The sequence below is a fragment of the Amphibalanus amphitrite genome, unplaced genomic scaffold (genome assembly GCF_019059575.1).
Source record: "Amphibalanus amphitrite isolate SeventyFive unplaced genomic scaffold, NRLGWU_Aamphi_draft 000884F_arrow, whole genome shotgun sequence".
In the NCBI taxonomy this organism is placed as follows: Eukaryota; Metazoa; Arthropoda; class Thecostraca; order Balanomorpha; family Balanidae; genus Amphibalanus; species Amphibalanus amphitrite.
The window spans coordinates 138033-159702 of NW_024882378.1; the positions used below are offsets into that span (position 1 = coordinate 138033).

The following is a 21670-nucleotide window of genomic DNA, read 5'->3' on the forward strand; positions in this document are numbered from 1 at the left end:
GCTTTGACTGCAAGGCCCGTCTCCATAGCGCGCACGTGCGTTCTACACCGGCTGTGGAAAGAGTCGGAAATGGCCCGCTGTCTTCTCCCTCAGGGCTCCAAAATCGGCTGTTGGTTGCGCGGGCCTAAATCAGAGCACTCTTCTGTCGTGTCAAGACCGGCCGCCAGTTGCACAACGCTGCGTTAGATGGCAGAGGTGCGGTGACCAGCGGCAAACACGAGAGTGCGGCTGATGGACTCGATTTAACGTTTGGCTGTGAATTATTTCTTCACCTGTTTCGTTCTCGCCAGAGCAGCTTCGTGCGAGGCTGGCCGACGGTCCCTGAGCGCCGGCTTCTCGGCGTCTTCCCTCGGAACGGCGGCGGCCATCTGGTGGTGACATGCTGCACTTGCGCCTTAGCGTAGCGGCGATAGAGGGCGTTAGGTTTGGAACTGCTAGTCGGTTTGCCATGGGAACGGATTGTGATGTTCAGATACTGTGAAAGAAGGAATCGCTTTGGGCGATGATTGGCTGCTACGAAATAGCTCCATAAGACGTTTTATCAGATTCTGGGCCAGATAATGTGCGTTTGCTGAGTGCAGCATGACTCCAAGGCAAGTAATTACATTTGCATCCTTTGTTCGTTCGAATTATTGGCTTTCCTCACCAGTATAGTCTGAGCCTCACCGGTTCATTCTTTTTTATTTTCGAATTAATGTGTGGACCTGGCATCCCTTGACATTTTAGAGTCCTTGCTTGCAGGCTTTGAAATTACACCTAGTTGCAGGTGTTCCGGTTCCTGCGTATTCAGCTCATACCAAGTTCGTTTGTTCTCTCAAAATCCACTTGTAAATAGTAAGTTTACACTGACGCATTTACGATGTTTATTGTTCAAATACCGTTTGATGTTGTTCATTAGTCGGCATTATTATATTGTCGCTCCCTTGGATTATCCCAAATCCGCCTTCTTCCGATGCTCGTTCGCCGTCACTTTTTCTGCGGGGGTCATGGCACCGAATCGCGCCTCTTTTTATATTGTCCCGCGAAGTACCTTGGAGGGAATTTGTACCTGTGGTAAAATGTGATTTTTAAGGAGAGTTCTTGGTGTGTTCGCTATGTATTGTTACGCCTCGGAGTGCCCCGAAATTCTAGCGGTGGCTCTCCGAGGACGTGGAAAGGCTCGTAAGCGATTGATTAAGCATGTTGGCAGTACGTATCGCAGGAAACCCAAGGAACACTCTGCCCCGGACCGACCGTGACGTCACTGGTCTTATACTGTTCCTACGTCATTGGTTGAAAAAAAAACTGTAATTGGTGGTCACTCAAAGTCCCATTTTGTGGGAGTGCAGGAATTCAGTCTTGATGATGATTAAAGGGACCCTCCCACCTTCAAAAAAGTTAATGAATTGACATTAAAGTGATGTCCCTTGGTTCAGAAACAGCGAAAACGAATATCTACCAAATTTCACCGAAAAATATTCACTGGTTTTCAAGATATTAGGCTTTTACTTTTGTTTACTTTTTGGGATCTCTCCTGTTACTAGCGACTTTATTTGGAAGCAATAATTTGGCAGCCTTAAAGTGCGGCAGACGTTGCGCGCAAAGCAGCGTATACCACCACGTGTTAACGATGGTTTTAGTCTAAGATTTAAAAATCGTTAGATCTCCGCTGACGTCACAAATTCTAAGGGGGCATTCCAATGCATTAGCCCCTTAGAATCCGAAAACTGCAAGTTTGAAATTCCATATCTTCGAATTAAAGCATTTTTCGATGTTGTGAGTGCCCAAACCGGTATTTGCAGGCCATGGCCACCAATTTGGCAATCTCAACTCAAAACTAATGTTAAGGTGGGAGTGTCCCTTTAATGCACTTGTTTTGTTTACTCCCGGTCGCAAAATCTAACTATGTTGAAGATTTCTGAGCATAAAAATGCACGAGCACTCCGACAAGGCTACCAGGTCACTGTCTGGGGGCCAGTCCTCTCGACACCAGGAACGCTCGTGCGGTCGGTGCGGGGCAGAGTGTCAGCAGCAGCAGTGAGGTTCTTCAGTCCATCCATCCCCGCCACAAGTCCACAGCTCGGAGCCCAGCTCGGCCCTGGCTCCGTCCGACAGTCTGCCGCCCGCCCAGCCAGTTCACCCAGATCAGCTCAACCCATCCGGATCAGTCCATTTCAGCTCCGCTCAAACCCGCGCGCAGTCCAGTCCACAGCAGTCCAGTTCAGCTCAACCCCGCGCAGTCCGGTACCCAGAGCAGTTCAGTGTAGTTTGGCAGCTCTTTGCTTCGCCACTTGCCCCGGAGCGCCGCCAAGCGGTGACCGCAGTAACCACCCACCCGCCCGCCCATCCGATAGATGTCACTAGCAGCGCCATACCCCAGGTAGCCCCCATCCTCCAGGCCAGCGCGCAGTGCCGCGGTCCGCTCATATCCGGTTAGAACCAGCCATTTCCGGTTAGAATCAGCTATTTCCGGTAACAGCAGCTACCCATCCCAGCCCGGCCGGCCGCTTGCGCACGGCGGCTGTCTCTGTTCTTTTTCACTCTGCGCGTTCAGCAGCCACCGCCACCCAGCCACCATCCAGTTCAACCGCTCCAGTCCAGTTCAATTCAGATCAATCCGGTTCAGTCCAGTCCAGACCCGGCCTACAGCACGATTTGCCGCTCCGCGCCGCGCAGCCGGCAGGAGGCGCAAGTTCAGGGACGTTTTGTGATACCGGAAGGAGCGGCAAGCGCGAGCGAGGAAGCGCGAGCGGGGCGCGCGCTGCCCAGCGGACGGCGCGAGCCAGCGCGGGTCGGCGACTATTGTAGCGAGTGAGAGAGCGAGAGAGAGTGAGAGCGCGAGGCGCGTGCCGACGGCCGCACGCCGCTAGGTGGCGTCAGCGGCGCCGCCCAACGACGCGCGATAACTGTGATATTTTCCGCTTCGGCCGCGGGGCGGCGCGCCCGGCGGCCACAGTGGCGCCATCCGTTGGCGGCCGGCGGAACTTGTGCCTCCGGGCGCTGCCGCACCCGGTCGACTTGTTATGTTAATGCTAGAGGTCGCTCCATAGAGATCATCCGATCGCAAAAACACGTAAACAATAGGTTAAGCTCACTGCATGTCCCGGGCGCCGCGTGACGTCACGGCGATGGCCGACGCTGATTGGCTAACAGCCGCAACGCGCGCTTCCAATTGGCCGGCGCTGACGGAGGACTGCAGCGGGCGCCCGGTTCTCTCCGCCACCATTGGTCCGGCTCTTATGACGTCACGCAAGCGGGCGCGCCTGATTGGTGGGGTCGCCTCTGGGGCCGAGCCGGCCGCCGCGCGCGGCCCGGTGCTTCTCCTGTTCAACGAAACTCTCCCCGCTAGGTGGCGGTTCGGTTCGCCGCATTGTCGCCAGGTGTCGTCCGTCGCAAACTCTCCTGTGTGGGAGTCCAGTGTCTCATCCACGCTAGTTTAAGCCATAGTAATTAACTGCATTCAATAGCTCCGTATGTTGGCAGTGTCCGTGGTACAATAGGGTCGTAGCGATCTAGAACTGCCCGGCTGGCGATGCGCCGTCAACGGTCGGAGCCAGCAGACCGTTTCGCTGTCTGGCCACGAAAAATAGTCTGGTGCTGGTGTTTTGTTGAAACGACCCGTCTGTGGACTATTTTGTAATCTACCATAGCCACTGTTTGTCCTGTCAGCAATAGTTTATGCGCCGCGCTGATTCGCCGGCGTCCCGCTAGGGTCGCTAGTGTCGCAGCGCGGCCATATTAGGACGGGCTGTGTGGAACCCCCGGGTGACGGTCAGCAGGGGAGGGATGGTGTTGAGGTCCCGTGCTGTGCGTGTGCTCGACTGACACCCGGCGGTGCCACCACCCAACAACCAGAGGTCAAATCCAGGGCTGGCAGACGGGGGTTCGCCGCGTCAAGAACCCACGTGCACATTACACATCTCTGCAAAATTTAGAGCCAATTTCCGCTGAATTTCTGGCATACACTTCATCGAAAACATCGCTCAACAGCTCAAGTATAACTACGAAACATATTTTATCAAAATTTCTCGCGTCAAAATTACCAGGCGCAGGGCGCCCTGGGTTAGACCTCTATATCCACTAGCTACATGCCTGATAACGGGGATTGGCCAGCGCTCGTGCGATCTTCTCGTGCGTGGACGCGGCTGGTTCCGTTACCATAGTAACCAGTGCAGCAGCGCCGCCTGCCGGTCACATGTCTTTGCTGATCACGTGACCGCGGGCGTTGCGGCGGTGCTGGTCCGGTTTTGGGTTTCCCGTGAGGCGACCCTTGCTTTTCTGCAGTGTCCGTACCTTCTTGTGCCGGCCGGCGCGGACTCACCCTCTGTCTGTTTTGCTGCCGCGGCTGCAGATGGCGCAGCTATCGCGACAATAGATGGCAGCACGGGTGGGTCCGCGGCGGCCGCCGTTTTATATTGCCTCTGGTGATTCTGTCCTCGGTTATCCTATAGTACAGTAATGGCTTCAAATAAACAGTTTCCCTCGGATACGGACTGGTTTGAGGATGAAGACGTGGTATGATAACGTGATTGCAGTGTAGAAGTGTGTGTGACCTTCTCACAAGCAGAGGTCAATAGGACAACTCCAAGGACTTTTGGACGAACGACACCGGGCATAGGTGCTGGGTCTAGTAGACCCAGAACACAAATGATCAACTCGAAACACATCAAGTTCATGCGTATAACTTGGTCAAGACGACGGGAACAAGTAGCGTAGTTGAGCCTTCAGGATTCCCACGCATAGAGCTCGACAGTCGGCACATACCTACCTTGGTCAATGGCAATGACATTTCAGCATAAAAGGCAATCACTTGACATCAATGAGCGAAGGAAAAGACGAGCGCAACACAGAAAGTTCAGAAAAAAAGTTTAGTTTAGAAAGTCGTTCTTCAGAAAGTCAGTCAGTCAGTAGGTATCAGTATCAGAGTATTTAAACCTTCCACAAGGTGGCTTTTACGGTTTAGCGTCAGTACCTACAATATACAAAGATAAACGAGTAAGAGACAAGTAAAAGCATACAATGTAAATTAAGAACGAATTAAAACTGATTACAAAATGATAGACATATACATCAGAGCGCACTCGATAAGATAATCAGGCACTTCCAATGATAGCTTTAAAAGTTGCCATCGAGGGACGAGGGGCATGACATGAGGCGGGATAAGTTTATGTGCAAGGAAAGAGAGGGAGCAACACAAGGGCACAAGGTCACATTGGTCAGTGGGCGCGACAGGGGTGCAGAAATAGACTGCTACAACTCATAGTCTCTAACGTTGTCGGTGTGTCTGACCACAGAACTAACTTTTTAAGTACCTATCATACAGAGGGATGACTCTTCAGGATCTCAAAACATAGTCATACAGCTTACAAGCGCAATTCTGAGGCATCAGCCTCAGAATTAGAGCTATGCTCCTTGTGGATCTTAACATTTCCTAAAAACGTACGATATGATTAATCAAGTGATCAGACGAAAATATATCTTAAATCTATGATCTCATACGCTTTTGTAACAACCAAAGGACAAGGATCTGGGATCTGTGTGGATCTCACTACATGCGGACTGTAAAAATACACTTCGTATTTACCCGAAAATAGTTGTATGCAATTTAAAGCAACGAAAATTTATTAGATCGCCTTCGGAATGACACCTATCTTCAGATAATCTAGGAATATGTAAGTCAAAGAGCACACCCAACACATTATCTGCCCAGCATTGAAACTTCAAATCTCACAAACAATGATCTTATGACAACATCAAGGCATCGTTTCACTCAAATTACACTCAAAGCCGCACATCCAACCACACAACAAAGCACACCCGCCCCGCCGCGGGTTCGAATCCCGCCGGCGGCCGCGCTTTACATCCGCCTCCGTTCGGCAGCAGTCGGTGGACACGCCGGCTCAGCTGTGCCAGCCGGAGCTGCTGTCGGAGGAGGCGTCCAGCCACGACCCGCAGCTACAGGCGGCGCTCAGCACCGTCGGCGTCACACCCCAGGGCATGGGTGAGTGGACCATGAAGCCACACGCATTGTTATGATTTGCTCTGTGCCCTGTGACCTGAAGGTTAGGCATGTGGCCTGTAGATTGTATGCGCCAGGTTTATTGTGTGGGTTGGGTAGAGGTTCGATTTGGTTCATGACCGCTCATAGTACCGGCTATTTATGGCTAGGGGTTTGGAGGGTTTGATGAGGTTGTAGAAAAGCTGTTTACCGCCTACGCAGTGCACCAGCATATCGACGGGGCCACGTTCCGGTCATCAGGCTCCACCATCGATGTGATCGCAACGAATCGTGGTGTTGAGCGGGCCGGGACGCTGCACTGTCACTACAGTCCTCACAACTGGTGCCGTGCAGTGGTGCCGACCCCGGGCCGCCGACCGGAGCGGTGCACTCTGACAGGACGGAGCTGGCGCAAACTGGACACCGCCGAGGCGAGCCGCCGCCTGTGGGCTGTGGACTGGAGCCCTGTGTACCGCAGTGCTGACCCGGGCGAGCAGTGGGACTATTTTATCGCGGTGACTATGCCCATTATTGACAGTCTGGCCCCGGCCAGACGGTTCCGAGTGCGTAACCCGACGGCGCCCCCAGTGACGGAAGCCACAAAGGACCTAATGGCCCGGCGACGGGCGGCGCTACGTGCCTCAGATCGTGCCTTGTATAAGGAACTGAACCGGCAGGTTAGGTCGGCCGTCCGCCGTGACACGCGAGAGGAGATCGACCGGCGCGTGCGGGAGAGCGGGCCGAGCTCCTTGTGGCGCAGTGTCCGGCCGGTCATCGCGGGGAAGCGGACGACCAAACCTTCACCGGACGCAGACACGGACGCAGTGAACCAGTACTTCGCCAGTATTGGGACCGCCACGGCCCGACGGGTGGACTCCGCGGGGCCCGAGCTGGCGGTGCGGCTGCCGCGCGTTTCCACCGGCCGTTTCCAGGTGGCACCCGTTACACCGGAACAACTGTCGCGTGTCGTTGGTAGGATGGCCAGCAGTACATCGTGTGGCGCTGACGGACTATGTATGCGTTTTATCAAACAGTGTTTTGGCTCCATCTATCCCGTCATCACCCACATCGTCAACTCCAGCATCACCAGTCACAGCGTCCCTAGCTCATGGAAATTAGCCTTGATCCATCCCATCCAGAAATCACCCAAATCCACAGACGTAACCAACTTCCGCCCCATATCAATCCTTCCCACCATCGCCAAAATCACTGAACGAGTCGTTTACGAGCAGCTTTTTACCTATTTCACCTGTCATTATTTATTCTCGTCTAGTCAGCACGGTTTTAGGACGAACCATTCTACCGACACCGCACTTTTAGATGTTACAGACCGAGTGTTTGAGGCTATGGACCGTAAGGAAATCACACTATTGTGTCTTTTAGATCTGTCCAAATGCTTTGACGTCGTACCGCACGCCGGACTTTTACGTAAACTCGAACTGTACAATGTCGACACGCGCTGGTTTGAGAGTTATTTGGCCGACCACCAGCAGCAGGTGGTAGCTGAGAGCCACTCTGGCTCTCGAACTCTGTCGGCGGCGCTGCCGAATCCCATCGGCACCTATCAGGGGACATCGCTCGGACCGCTCTTGTACAGCATCTATGCTAATGATATGTCGCTATTCGTTGATGACGCGAGCATCGTGCAGTACGCGGACGACACTCAGGTTCTCGTGGGCGGGAGGCCCGGAGACATTGGCGCCCTGATCGGATCCATGGAACGAAATTTGTCACTGCTCTCGAACTGGTTTGGCAAAAATGGTATGAAAATCAACGCTCAGAAAACTCAGCTCATTGTTCTCGGCACTCGTCAAAATCTCCGGCAGCTTCCAACAGTCAGCATCAACTTTATGGGCGCCACTGTCTCCGGCTCTCCCGCGGTGCGGAATCTGGGTGTCGTATTTGACCAATGTATGTCGTTTGCCGCCCATACCGATGATGTCGTCCGGCGCTGCACAGGTATTTTAATCGGATTGAGTCACTCTAGACATATTTTACCGCATTCGACGCTCACCACCCTAGTCCAAAGTCTAGTCATTTCGCTCATCCGCTATTGTATCAGTGTGTACGGCTCCTGCAATACCACTCAGCTCGCACGTCTGCAAAAACTGCTGAATTTCTCAGCCCGTGTGATATCGGGGCGTCGGAAGTTTCATCATGTTAGTGACGTCCTGCGTGACCTGGGATGGCTGTCCGCGCGTAACATGTACTTATACCATGTGCTGACCCTATTGAAACGTATGCTGGTCACTGCGCAGCCCGAGTCAATCGCGAGTAGAATAGTGCATAGACGTGACGTACATCAGCGAGCCACAAGACAGATAGATATGCTACATGTGCCCAGAATCAAATCGGAGTCCGGGAGGAGACGATTCCTCTTTACCGCCGTGACAGCTTTTAATAGCCTACCACCGGCGATGTGTGACCTGAACCTGCGCGCGTTCAAGGCAGAGTTGCGCCGGCACTTATTGCGACAACAGGCGGCCGACCGTTAGCAATACTTCATGACGACACGTTTGTGAGAGAGTGACTGCGAATGAATGTCTGTCTGTGTGCGTGCGTGCGTATGTTTTTCCCACGACACCCATCATTTTATATTGCGACCCTGGTTCAGGAATAGCCATTTTTGTGGAATGAGCCTACGATGTCAAATAAATAATAAATAAATAATAAATAAGTCAATGTGTCAAACCTGAGACCTCTGTCGACCCTGAAGTCAATGCATATGAGTTATCAGATATGCACACTTTTTGTGCTCCTATTAATGTGCAAAATATTTTTATATCGATGTAGCTACCCACCATTTTCAGCTGCCATGCCTGCATTTGCAAATTTTCTTTATATTACGAGTCACCCTTACTTCAGCACCAAACCAAACCCCAACCCCATGACCTCAGATCATGACCATGACCTCAGTGGCCAAACCCCATGACCTCAGGCCATGACGCTGCTCCCCCGTCTGCCGGCAGCGATGACGCCGTCCCAGCGGGACGCCATGCAGCAGCAGATGCAGATGCTCCAGGAGTATATGATGCCCATGCTGAACAACCTCAGCATGGGGCTCACCATGCCGGCGCCGGGGGTGAGTTCTTACTTTTGAGAAACTCGTTTGAGAGTGAACCCCCGCAGCATAAGAAACATCGCCTTGTCATCAATGAGCTCCAAGTCATTCAGTGACTTCACCATGGGTCTGAATAAGTCGGCACCTGAACATGCAGGTGTATCTAAGCACTTCACCATCCTCGCTATGGCTCAAAACATGACATGAGGACGGGTCCTGTGCCCCAGGAGGTTTTAACCAGCTCACACGCCACGACGCATTTTGCTGAAATCTGCCAGCTTCCATGCAAAACACTGATACTTGCGTGGATCTTTTTTTCAAATAAATTGGGAGAACGAAGAATTCCCCAACCACCTGATTCCCTCCCAGTCAGGATAACCTACATAACACACACACCCTCCCCCCCTCCCCGGTCGTCATCCCGTCATCAGGTGGACGTCATCAGCAACACCCCACAGCTGGCCAAGACGACCATGTCCGGTCTGAGCTGTAACGTCTGCGCCATGATCATGCCCGATCTGCCCACCCTGGAGCAGCACCTGCGGATCCATGAGGAGGAGAAGCCCTACAAGTGTCTCCAGTGCGGACAGAGGTCAGTCAAAGTGTCTCCAGTGTGGACAGCTCCTAGGTCAGTCAAAGTGTCTCCAGTGTAGACAGAGGTCAGTGTGTCTCCAGTGTGGACAGAGGTCAGTCAGTGTCTCCAGTGCGGATAAAGGTCAGTTGAAGTGTCTCCAGTGCGGACAGAGGTCAGCCAGTGTCTCCAGTGCGGATAAAGGTCAGTCGAAGTGTTTCCAGTGTGGACAGAGGTCAGTCAGTGTCTCCAGTGTGGACAGAGGTCAGTCGTGTCTCCAGTGCGGGCAGAGGTCAGTCAGTGTCTCCAGTGCGGGCAGAGGTCAGTCAGTGTCTCCAGTGCGGGCAGAGGTCAGTCAGTGTCTCCAGTGCGGACAGAGGTCAGTCAAAGTGTCTCCAGTGTGGACAGATGTGATCATATTGTCTAAAATGTCTCCAGTGCAAAGACAGAGATCAGTCGAGACAGGACTATACAGTGAAACAGCTTGGATACCACTCATGCCAACGGAGAAATGGCCGGGTGCGGTTACGGCTGGGCCAAAAAAGTCGCACACGAAATTCGCTAGCCATGCGAAAAAGATCAGCTACCCTGTATGCAATCCATCCCGCTTGAGCTCCTTATGACCATGAGTTGAGCTTACGACTATGACTATGAATTATATGACACCTCTACATTTCCCTCTACCTAACCCCTCGTCCCCGTTTTCAGGTACAAGTACCAGTCGGCCTACCAGCGTCATATCGACATGAACCACACGGCCCGACTGCCCCAGGAGAAGCCCTACCGCTGCGAGGTCTGCGGACAGTTCTTCAAGTACCTCAAGAGCTTCCACAAACACCGAGCCAATCATAGTGTGAGTTATTTTATTTGTTCATAATCTCACAAATGAGAGAGATTGAACGAACATGGGCCACTTGTTGCCACTATACCATGCATTTATGCTGCCATGGGACAACTTCGAGAAGAATCTGGCTGTCATTTTAAACTAAAAGCATTGGGAGCTATACGGCGTATATTTCATGAGGTCGCCCATTTTTGCCCAACAGGCCATAGACCGTATTCTGAACACTAGCGACGACAGCGCCACCGGTGGCATGGCGGAGTTCCCGCGAACTAGCGTTGGGATGGCGCCACCTCCGCCCACGGTACCTCAGGTGAGTGGTAAATGCGGCGAAATCACCCAGAACTTGTGCAGCCGTATCACTGATGAACGATTCCTGATGGTGGAGGAAAATCGCAGATGATATGCCTGACAAACTCTTAAATTTAGTATAAAAAAGAATAACAGTGCAAGGTTCATGAGAATGAGATGCCTCTGTTCTCATTGTGTCGTATTATGATCATATATGTGATGTCGTTGCCCTTTCATGTCCGTGTAGCATATCGACTTGCTATCCCGAGCCTTCCTTTGACCTGTACCTCTCTGAACTTTGACCTCCCTCCTCTGACCTGTCAGCTGCAGGTACCCAGTATAGTGGCGGCGTCTTGCGACCTGTCCCTCTCTCATATCTGACCACCGACCTGTGATCCCTCTCAGCTACAATTGCCCGGTCCAGCCCCGTGACCTATACCCCTCGCCTATCTGACGTCTATTCTCTATCAGCTAGAGGTGCCCGGTACAGCTCTGCCCGGTTATCCCCCCCCCCCCGTGACCTGTACCCCTCGCCATCTGACGTCTATTCTCTGTCAGCTGCAGATACCCGGTCCAGCGGCGTCCTGTCTGACGCCAGAGACCATGGACGCCACCTACCGGGCCCACCAGGCGGCCCCGGTACCCCCGCCACCGGCACCCCCGCCACCGCCACCGCCACCCCCGGTGCTAGCGGTACCCAGACAGCTTATCAGCGACAATAAGGTAACGGGTCGGTGTGTGGCCATGGAATACATAAGGCAAAATTGAATCCTTAGTGCGACGAGCCTAAAGGTGAAGACGAACTCGACGAACTTGCGATTATATTTATGTTTGATTCGAAATCTTTCTTTAAACCTTTCTCTATCTTAAGCAAGTAACAGCGAGGTGTATGGGGTAGATGACAAGAAAATATTGTGGTCAAGGCATCACGATGCGCAAAAAATTGTTTTAATTTCATAATTACATCAATCTTTATTTTAAAAAATAATTGCCTTCACATTAGCCCCACATCCTTAACCGTCCCACGCATTCCCTCTCCCTCAGGGTCTGTCGCTGAAGGAAGTGAAGGAGGAGTCCAACAGCATCACCATCACCGCCATCAAGACGGAGAGGCCGGACACGCCGCCTGCGGGAGGGTCCCACGAGCCCCAGGGCGCTCCGACGGACCCGGAGGGTCTGGAGCACGCCGCCGCAATGCAGGGTGGGTATGGGAGGGGGAGGGTTGTAAGGATAGCGGGTAGGCGGGGAGGAAGGGGAGGCGGGGGGTCGCAAGGGTGGGTAGGCTGAGGAGAAGGGTTGCCAGGATGGGCGGGTGGAGGGGGAAGGGTTCCCGGGGTGAGTAAGCAGACTGATGAGACGGGTCGTAGAGGTAGTGCTTGGGAGAGACAAAGGTGTGGACGGCAGGTGATTGCGGATTTGCTGAAGAAGATGTAGTTCGTACCCGATCATCTTGCCTGTATACCAGGCGTTGAATGTATAGCAGGTGCTGTGATACACGTAAGACAATGAGCTTTGGCGTAATAGGGTATTGGAATCAGCAAATATCGTTGGTCCCTCATGGTGAAGTTCTTCCGCGTTACTTTACTCAAATTTATATTCTACCATAACCGCCTTTTCGCCCATTCTAGGTACTGACTCGCAGACTTTAGACGCGTCTCAGGGCGGTGAAAAGAGCTGGATCTGTCCCTACTGTCTGAAGGGCTTCAAGGGAAAGGAGAATCTCAAACTACACATACGAACTCACACAGGTGAGAAAGCGGCCAGTAAATTTGTGCTTTTATTGCGCGTAAAACGCTAGGTAAGATTCACGTAACGTCTTTACAACTCACCTAAAAATTAAAAGGCTGCTGATAAAACAATACTGTCTTAGCGCAACGTGTTATTTAGAAATTTCCTTGGGAAATATGTAAGCATGCGTGCGTTCCTCTTTAGCTCACAAACGTTTATATCACTGATTGCTTCATTCGGGTTAAATTTCCGGTAGGGACGTCAAAAGTAAGAAAAGAAAAAATATTTTGTGAAATTTGCCTCTTCCCTGTAAGTACATGTGTGAACACTGGCGGATCCAGGGGGGGGGGCACGGGGGCCATGCCCCCCCCCCCCAAAGGCCTAAAGTGGCCGGTTTGCCCCCCCCCCAAAACGTCCGAAAAAAATGCTAAGAAAATATACCTTGATGGAGGTTTTTAGCCACTTGGTGAAGTAAAGCTTTCCACAGCATAATATGGAAGCAATATGGTAGCAGTGAGGGTCAGTCAAAAGTTGCGCGAGAGGAGTCGACCTTAAAAAAAGACTGTTGTTGGCACGTGTTTATGGCGCGGCAGCTGGTAGTTGGCGGTGTTTCGCGTGGTGTGGCATCACTGGCCGATCCAGGGGGGGGGGGGGGGGCACGGGAGCCTGAGGTGCCCCTGACAGGTCCATGGTGCCCTTGCTAGGCCTGTGGTGCCCCTGGACCCTGGCAGGCCTGTGGTGGCTCTGGCGGGCCTAGGGTGCCCCTGCTAGGCTGCTGATGCCCCTGGGACCTGACAGGACTGCGGTGCCCCTGACAAGCCTAAAGCGCCCCCAACAGGCCCGTGATGTCCCCGACAGGCCCAAGGTGCCCCTGCGTGATGCCGTGATGCCTGTGAGGCCGGCAGGGCCCCTGGCAGGACCATGGTGCCTCTGCGAGGCCGGTGGTGCCCCTGGCAGGTCTGTGGTGTCCCTGACAGACCTGGGGTGCCCCTGACAAGCCTGTGGGCCCCTCACAGGCCCGTGGTGCCCTTGCTAGGCCTGTGGTGCCCCTGGCGGGCTGGTGGTGCCCCTGCTAGGCCGGTGGTGCCCCTGACAGGCACCACCCGGGCACCAAGGGGGGTCATGACCCATGTGGCCCCCCTTGGATCTGCCACTGATACATAATATATTGATTTGTAAAGGCTAGACCGGTGATGCCCCTGGCAGGCCTGTGGTGCCCCTGCTAGGCCCCTGGTGCCCCTGGGCCCTGACAGGACTGTGGTGCCCCTGCTAGGCCTCTGGTGCCCCTGCAAGGCCGGTGGTGCCCCTGTAAGGCCTGTGGTACCCCTGCTAGGCCTCTGGTGCCCCTAACAGGCCCATGGTGCCCCTGCGAGGCCGGTGGTGCCCCTGGCAGGTCTCTGGTGTCCCTGACAGACCTGGGGTGTCCCTGACAAGCCTGTGGGACCCGTCACAGGCCCTTGGTGCCCTTGCTAGGCCTGTGGTGCCCCTGGCGGGCTGGTGGTGCTCCTGCTAGGCCGGTGGTGCCCCTGCTTGGCCGGTGGTGCCCCCGGGCACCAAGGGGGGTCATGTGCGTGGCCCAGGAGCCGAGTTAGACTGGGGGTGTTTTACCACCTCCCGGCCCGCAAAGGGACCCAAGAACTGACTCGAAGCGGGTTAACTGGTCGACAAAAGCAATGGTAAGTGTTCACAAAGTAATATAAAGGCATGGGTCGGGTGGACTACCATTTATATATTTTTCTTTTTAGTTAAAAAAATTAATAGTGTCAGAGCTGTGACGAAAAATAAGTGGCCTAAATCCGATGAGAAAACAGGATTTGGGGGTACCCTAGGTTTGGCTCCGCATGAGTTGCCCCCCCCCCCAAAACGCAAGCCTGGATCCGCCAGTGTGTGTGAAAGCAACAAAGTGTAACATATGGCTTAGATACATCTATTGTGTTATCGCAGGGGAAAAACCATACGAATGCGGGATGTGTGATAAGAAGTTCGTTGGGAAATCCGATCTCAACAGGCACCTGCGCGTACATACGGGTGAGGGACCAACGACAACAAAATAAAAATTACTAAATCCAAACCTCTTCTGGCATTTGATAGGCCAATGAACAGTATGCTATCTGACTTCAATTTCCAATGCCTTTACGACTATGTTTTTCTACTGTTAGGCACTGTGTATCAATAACAAACGCCAGAAGGCCCTGTCTCCGTTCCTACAGGAACAGATCCTTCCACCCTCTTATCTGTTATCACTCTGAGTACGATGTTAAAGCCCATCATACCTCTGATGATGTTACCGAGCCTCGTTCTGCCTGCTGTTTTCACAGGCGAGAAGCCTTACGAGTGTAACGTCTGTTTCCGGCGGTTCGCTCGCGGTGACTACCTCTCCAAGCACATGGTGACCCACAGTCAGGGGAGCAGTCCTCAGCCGGGTGATGAGTTCGCCGGGTCACCGCCAGACGGCAGCACCGCAGCCGAGGTCGGTGGCGTCAGGCGGTCTGTGCTACACCCAATGCCAAGGGGCGACCTGATGGTTCAGCGGCCTCATTTGATTCACATTTAATTGTTGATTGATGATGTATGGAGATGGTGTATGATGGTGCATGATGTATGTAATATGTATGCTGTGCAAATTCAATCATAAATTAGGTATAGAATGTAACACGTGGGCGGTGGGCTATTCATTTTATATGCCCGTTTGGTATGTAAAATTGCTAACCTAGTTTTCACTGAGCAATGACACTATTTAAGCAAATAAAATCAAAGACGACATGAAAGCAGATAATATGTAAAAAGGCCTCTTCTCAAAATGCTGAGGGTACAGCCCTGTCATGCATGTCTCATGTCATGTCAAGTATCTTCATCAAGCATCCTCATACCAGTCCATATTTTCGCAGGCGCACGGCGTGGACAGCAGCGACCCCTCGGGGGTCACCGGACCTCAATGACGTGGCACGGCACAGCCAATCACATAGCGCGCTCAGGGAAACCAGCCAATCGCAATCTCCGGCATCAGGGAGTCAGCCAATCGGCGTCGCCGTCTACTAGCCAACAACCAATCAAAATGAGCCACGCGCGCAAGGGATGACAAACGCTTGAAGATACCGTGGAATGCTCGATGATGTTTGTGAATAATTGCTGAGTGATAGAATCACCAGATAGGAAAAACGGCAAACTTTTGCCATAGTGAGAAGAGATGAAAGTGAAGTGAGACGATAAAATGTGACGTGACGTCACATATCGATAAACAATTGTGTAGACAAGAGGCACGCGGTGGTGGATGGTCAAGATTTAGACAACTGCGAGAGATACGCTTCGAACTGTAAGCAGCTTTGGTGATAGAAAGAACAATCGCACAGTCATGACATATGTGGTCAGATCTCCTTTGGACGCTTTGAGCGAATATTTGGACGCTATGAGCGGTGCTTTAGAATTGGCACTTACGAACGCTGGCAAAGCGTGAACGGTGATTGGACGTTAGTGATGACGTCACCCAGTGATGAACGCCACCTGGTGGCAGGTGTGGGAAAATACCCTCGGGCGATGAACGTCGTAACATCCAAAAAGCTGTTATTTTGCTTGTTGCGAGTGTTTCTTCGTGAATCGGTTTCACAGGCTAGATGCAAGTGATTGGCAGGTCTGTTTGTCCCTGTATAGTTGTGGGAGTAATGTAGAGTTAGGTAGTCAATTTTTGTTGTCATGAGTGGCTCAGCGACCTTATTTGTAAAAGCACTCCACAGGTCAGAGCTTGCTGACGTCTCAGGCGATGTCATTATCCAGCTTTATACTCGGGCTACTCGGACTTCATTCCTTTTTTAAAGCAGGTTTAATTTGATTCAGGCGATGTTTAGTATCAGCATAGTTGTCAGTACGAATAATTAATTACCAGAACACGAAAATAAGTTATTTAAGATGCTGCTCCTACACATTCAGTGCTCCAAAGATTCCTTCGATGAGCAATATAGGGTCCATTGAAAATTAAATCTGTTCAATTTTCACTAGTGCTTATACCGGATCTATGTCACACGCTTTTAAACACAGTTGCAATATTCGAAACATGTACCTCGTCATTTTTCACCAGTGTCAATGAGAGCCCCTTAATTAAGGGACAACCTTTCTACTACCTCAGACATACATGTAAAAAGTCAATTAATTACCTAATTACCTCCCTCTTGTACAACAGTCAACACACTTGCTGAAGCAGTTCTCTCCGCTGAGCTCTGAGAGGAACTACGAGCATTACCTCTTGACCATTTTGCTGGATTTACTGGTTTCGCATTCACTCTTCGACGACGGCACCACATAACACTTTTCGTTGCTAATGTGCACCCGTTCTGGAAGAACACTGCCTAAAAGAATATTCATAGGTTCACCAACGCAAACACTTCCAGCGTGAAATTAAATGAGTAGGTACATCCCAACTTCAAAGGAAATCCCAGCATTCAACGCAAACGTGTCAGTGTCAATATACCTCAATAGTTTCACAATGAAACTCAGTCAGAGCGCGATTGCAATAGTTCTCAGACACATGCTAACTGAACTAACTGATGTATTGCCTCCTAATATGAGATCACAGCTAACCTTGTGCCATTATTTCAAGCAATCAAACCGATCCGATCTCGTTTGATTTTGCACACAGTGCTTTGTCACATTTAATTCATGTAGGTGATGTTTAATATGTCTATGTTTCCCTAGGAATAATTGGGGTCCAACTACCGTTCATTGTTGATTCTCACTACGTTGTGAGCATTTCATGTTACTGTAGGAAGATATCTCGTTAGTGTAGACGAATGATAGTGCTCTTTGGGTTGTGACAGTTTTTTTCTTTTTTGTTTAGTACGGTGTCGGGACTCGGGACTTTAATATAAGGCCATAGCCATGCTGCTTCAATGTATTACTACCATGCACTTATCGTCACTTAGCGAAAGCCAAAGTAGCTGTCATCGCTTTGCAGCATCTTTAGACGCTCTTCTCGGTGACTTAATTGTTTTGTTCTCTGGAATCAAGCTAGTGAAACCCGTATAAAGCCCTCATATGTTCAACCATATAGCAAACTTCTGTATGAATTCGTTATGCTTTTTCGACTGAACCCTCACCAGCTGCAATACTCTTACCCTCATTGGCGACACTATCCATATTTTTGCAGTGTCTGTCAATTAAGTTTCCTCTTTTCTAGTTAACGTGTTCTTATGTATGTATTGGCATCACGCTGCATCGTTTCTTATTTCACCGTTTTGCTCTTGCAACCAATCGCGTTTCTATTTCCCAAATAGTCGGGAAAAAAGACTTACAGATTCCTGAAAACCTCATAACGTTATTACATGGCATTGGTTATAATGTTTCCTAAACTTATTACAAGAGCATTAATATTTCAGTAGGCCTACTAGCAACACTGATCATTTGGAACAGGATGACCGATGAATTGCCGTCTTGTCAGCATCTCAGTGCTACCCTGAAACCTCACATAGCTGGTAATTTTACATAGTACCATGTTCACCGAATCCCTACCTCATCAACTCAGCAAATCATCACAGTCAGCTGCACGGGACGTTGGATATGTATAAATAGGTGTTTGCGCAACATCGCACGTGTTTATGCACGTGCCTGCGCAACAATACGTGATGAACCACGTGATGCGCAGCACGATGCGTTTAGGTAATTAAACGTTTACGCGGCATCGTGTTACGTCATGTGTATGCGCACTGTGCAGCATTGCGCGTGTAGCAAACTGTTGGTTATGTGCAGCATTACGCGTGCATAATCGTGCGCTCGATATGCGTCAAGTATGTTGCATGCTAGGCTGATGCATATGTTATCCATTATGCAATGTACGATTGAAACCCGATGGTTTAGGTGTTAGTGGTATATCTGTGTTCTGCATGCCTCCTTGACATGAGACACATGCGGCATGCATTTCAGAGAAAACATTCACCATGTGCGCGAACTGTGTGTCGCAACCCAGTGAATGTGCACTTGGGTTTTCACATCGTATTTTGTGTACACGACACGTGCATGTGAAAAAAAGGCGCGCGCGTTGCGCAGCCATGCGCGTCGTTCGCCACTCGTTGTAAACGTAAACTGTGTCGTTCGTGTGGAGCACGAGTGACGTATTTGTTAAATGTAGTGTAATCAATGCCAACTGCCCTGCCAGAATAGCTCCGTAAAGAGAAAAAATGCAGAGAAAATCAAATGAAAACGCTGGTAAATCTGGATGACCATCCCATTTTTATTATTAGCCCTGGCTACTGTTACGACATAACAGGATCATAGTCACTTACATTGCAATGTTTTGGCAATGTCAACAGTGATGTGTTTGCACTCATCAAATGTGCTAAGCCTATCCAAGTGACTGCCAAAGGTGTTCCTTTTCTTAATGGTAACGCAGCTGGATAAGGTTAGATTCCAGAGTCACCTCACTGTTAAGGAGTTCACCAGATGCGTGTGTCGTCCTATCATAGATGTATTTTTGGGAAAATACACGGTACGCCATTTCCCCCTTGTTTGAGCTTTAGTTTAGTCACGGTATCTTTTGCCCATATACCACAATGTGTCACTGTTTCTCGTCCTGATATTGTTGAATATTTGTTAGCGACCTTTTCCTCAAATAAAGAAAGGTTTAACCCTCGCATGTGTAGGGGGGGGGGTCGGATGGACCCCCCCCCCATGGTTTTTCGCGAATAACTCGCGTAAAAAGCGGCCGATCGCGACGAAACTTTCAGTACCCTCCCATTGATCAATTTTACACCTACCCTGAAAATTTCATGACCCTGACCCAAATGACCTTTGACCTGTGACCTCTTTTCCGAGACCATGTTTGGCCGGGATCGCGATTCTGCGTATGTCGGCTCGCATTAGCCGCGCGTTTGCAAGCTTTTCGAGGTTTCAAACGTTCAAACATGTGATTTGATGTTGCTTCCATGCATTAGGGTGGGTGTCAAGGTCACCTGAAGGTCAGGTCAGATCATTGACCTTTGGTGACCTCGGGTGACCTCGGTTCACTTTTTCGAGCTGTACATGTTTCTAGGCTAGTTTTTGGAGCTGAATTCGAATTTAGCAACCATTTGAACATTTACGAAGTAGTTTTGGTGCCTTCGTAACATGTTACGAAGCTGTCAGAGGCGGTTGACACGTACTACGAATACCCGTCACGACGCCTACTGGTTGACCTGACCTGACCTGACCCGACCTGGTCTAAATGCTTAAAGACATCATCTGTGATCAAAACTAACACGATATTCGTGATCAGCACCCCGAAAAACCCCTTAGCAGCCACACTTTACGACTTTCTAACAGGTCCCGATTTTCCCGACTTTGGGTCATTGACCTGACCTGGAAGGTCAACCAATGACCTAGGACCTTAAAATTGGGTATCATCGGCTTCCTCTCGTGACGGGCAACATGCTCGTTTTTTCCGCGAAGCTCTAGCTCGATCAGGGGCCAAACGGCAAGGGGGGGGGGTCCAACCGACCCCCCCCCCCTACACATTAGAAGCTGGCAAACGCCGCACACATGCGAGGGTTAAAAGTGGAAAGTGGTATATTCTATAGTTAGTGAATCGCCATATCGCTACAAGATGTTCAACGTGAGAGCACTCAACAACATGCTTCTCTTCCCACTCAACAGTGCTAAGGCTTTTCGAGCCTCATCCCTTATTGCAACACCCATGCGACTTCCTTCCGTTGCTTATTTCTATTCAGACACATAACCCGCCAGGATAATCCTCAGCAGTGTCCACTCTCGCTTGTTTCATCTCCCACCCAAAAGCGATCTCTCCCTATCGCCAAGCAGAGGTAACTATGATCCCTCCTTTCCCCTCCCCCAGGGTACTCCACAGCCGAGTGACCTTTCATTTCCCTATCGCCGGTCACTCGGGCCGAGAAAGGCGGCACCGTCGACGGCATGACCTTCAGGAAGTGGTCGGTGGCGGGGCACATGTCGACACGCCATCATCGCCCGGGGCTAGAAAGGTCCGACCGGCGCCGGCGGCAGAGCGAGCCATCAGCAGCGCAGCAGTCTGAAGGACGGAGAAAGGTCAGCCAATGAGCCACCGAGAGGACCCCCAGGGTCAGACGCCATGTGTTGAGGAAATGATAGGGAAGTGGATGTCGTTCAACATGACGAACTAGCTGTGAATACTACACAGAAGCAAAGGTGTGAGCTGTGGTGTCTGAGCCTGTCCCAAGGCCGGGAGACGGGAGTATCCGGCGAGACAGGCCACCAGGACGTTCAAACGATCAACCTGGAAAGATGTGTTCCAATTAAAATCGACCGTCATTGGCTACCGGTCAAGTGACCGCCAACCAGGAATGGTGGATCCGGGATCACGGATACGTATGGGCTCTGGCAGGTGGGGACAATCAAAAGAAGACATATGTATCTCGCTATCGCAAGGAAGCAGAGTTTTCAACCGTGTTGAATATGGTGGTATCACAAAAAACGACAATAACCTCTACAACACTGGCCGAGCCAGAAAGATGGCTTCAAAACATTGTTATTTTCGGACAATGCGCCTTGGTTACATAAATGCCCCCAAAAGTTCTGTACCTTTGGACACGCCAGTGCTCTACAACTGTCTTCTTCCTCTACAAAAACAATCCAGTTGAGGGAATGTTGATCTTCTCTCTTTTGTCTGATGCCTGTCTCTGGTGCATGCGTAACACAATTTTCCGACTCTCGCTATGTGAGTTTAACCTTCTTAGATTGGTTTCAACCAGCCAGCCGCCTCCCAACGGAGTTACAAACTCATGACATCGCACAATCGGCAGCTTACGGGTCCAAGCCCGAAGTAAAACTGGTAAGCGACGATGGCGTGGAAGTCGGCAGTAGTGGAAACTAACAAGTTTTGGAGGGACTTTTTCATTTACCTACTCTCAGCCATCTCTCAAGTGACATCCATACGCCAACCAATGAAATGTAGGTACGCGCAACCTACAGCAAGGACGCAAGTCGCAAGCTCAACACGTGAGCTTAAAATCCCTCCTCTCCTGCTCTCCTTCCCCATTTATTTGCCATACACACCCTCTCTCTCTCTCTCTCTCTCTCTCTCTCTCTCTCTCTCTCTCTCTCTCTCTCTCTCTCTCTCTCTCTCTCTCTCTCTCTCCTCCTTCTCCTCTGGTCATCCATCGCTGCCTCCGCAGAGCTCGTTGGTCGACCACGCCAAGCTCCAGTGACCTCGACGCTCCTGTTTCATCTCACTTTCGACGGCCGCGC

The 21670-nt window shown here is 51.1% G+C and overlaps 1 protein-coding gene across 1 annotated transcript in view; it reads left to right on the forward strand.

The window, feature by feature from the left end:
• The window catches only part of LOC122367637 (zinc finger protein 865-like), a 124888-nt gene extending 109480 nt beyond the window's left edge, over nucleotides 1-15408 (forward strand). The window contains exons 7-16 of the mRNA XM_043340943.1: nucleotides 5860-5980; nucleotides 8947-9059; nucleotides 9470-9630; nucleotides 10318-10462; nucleotides 10656-10763; nucleotides 11300-11464; nucleotides 11786-11942; nucleotides 12370-12489; nucleotides 14788-14939; nucleotides 15358-15408. Of these exons, the coding sequence (XP_043196878.1) occupies nucleotides 5860-5980; nucleotides 8947-9059; nucleotides 9470-9630; nucleotides 10318-10462; nucleotides 10656-10763; nucleotides 11300-11464; nucleotides 11786-11942; nucleotides 12370-12489; nucleotides 14788-14939; nucleotides 15358-15408 (1293 nt within the window). The remainder of the gene's footprint in view (nucleotides 1-5859; nucleotides 5981-8946; nucleotides 9060-9469; nucleotides 9631-10317; nucleotides 10463-10655; nucleotides 10764-11299; nucleotides 11465-11785; nucleotides 11943-12369; nucleotides 12490-14787; nucleotides 14940-15357) is intronic.
• Nucleotides 15409-21670: the final 6262 nt, after the last annotated feature.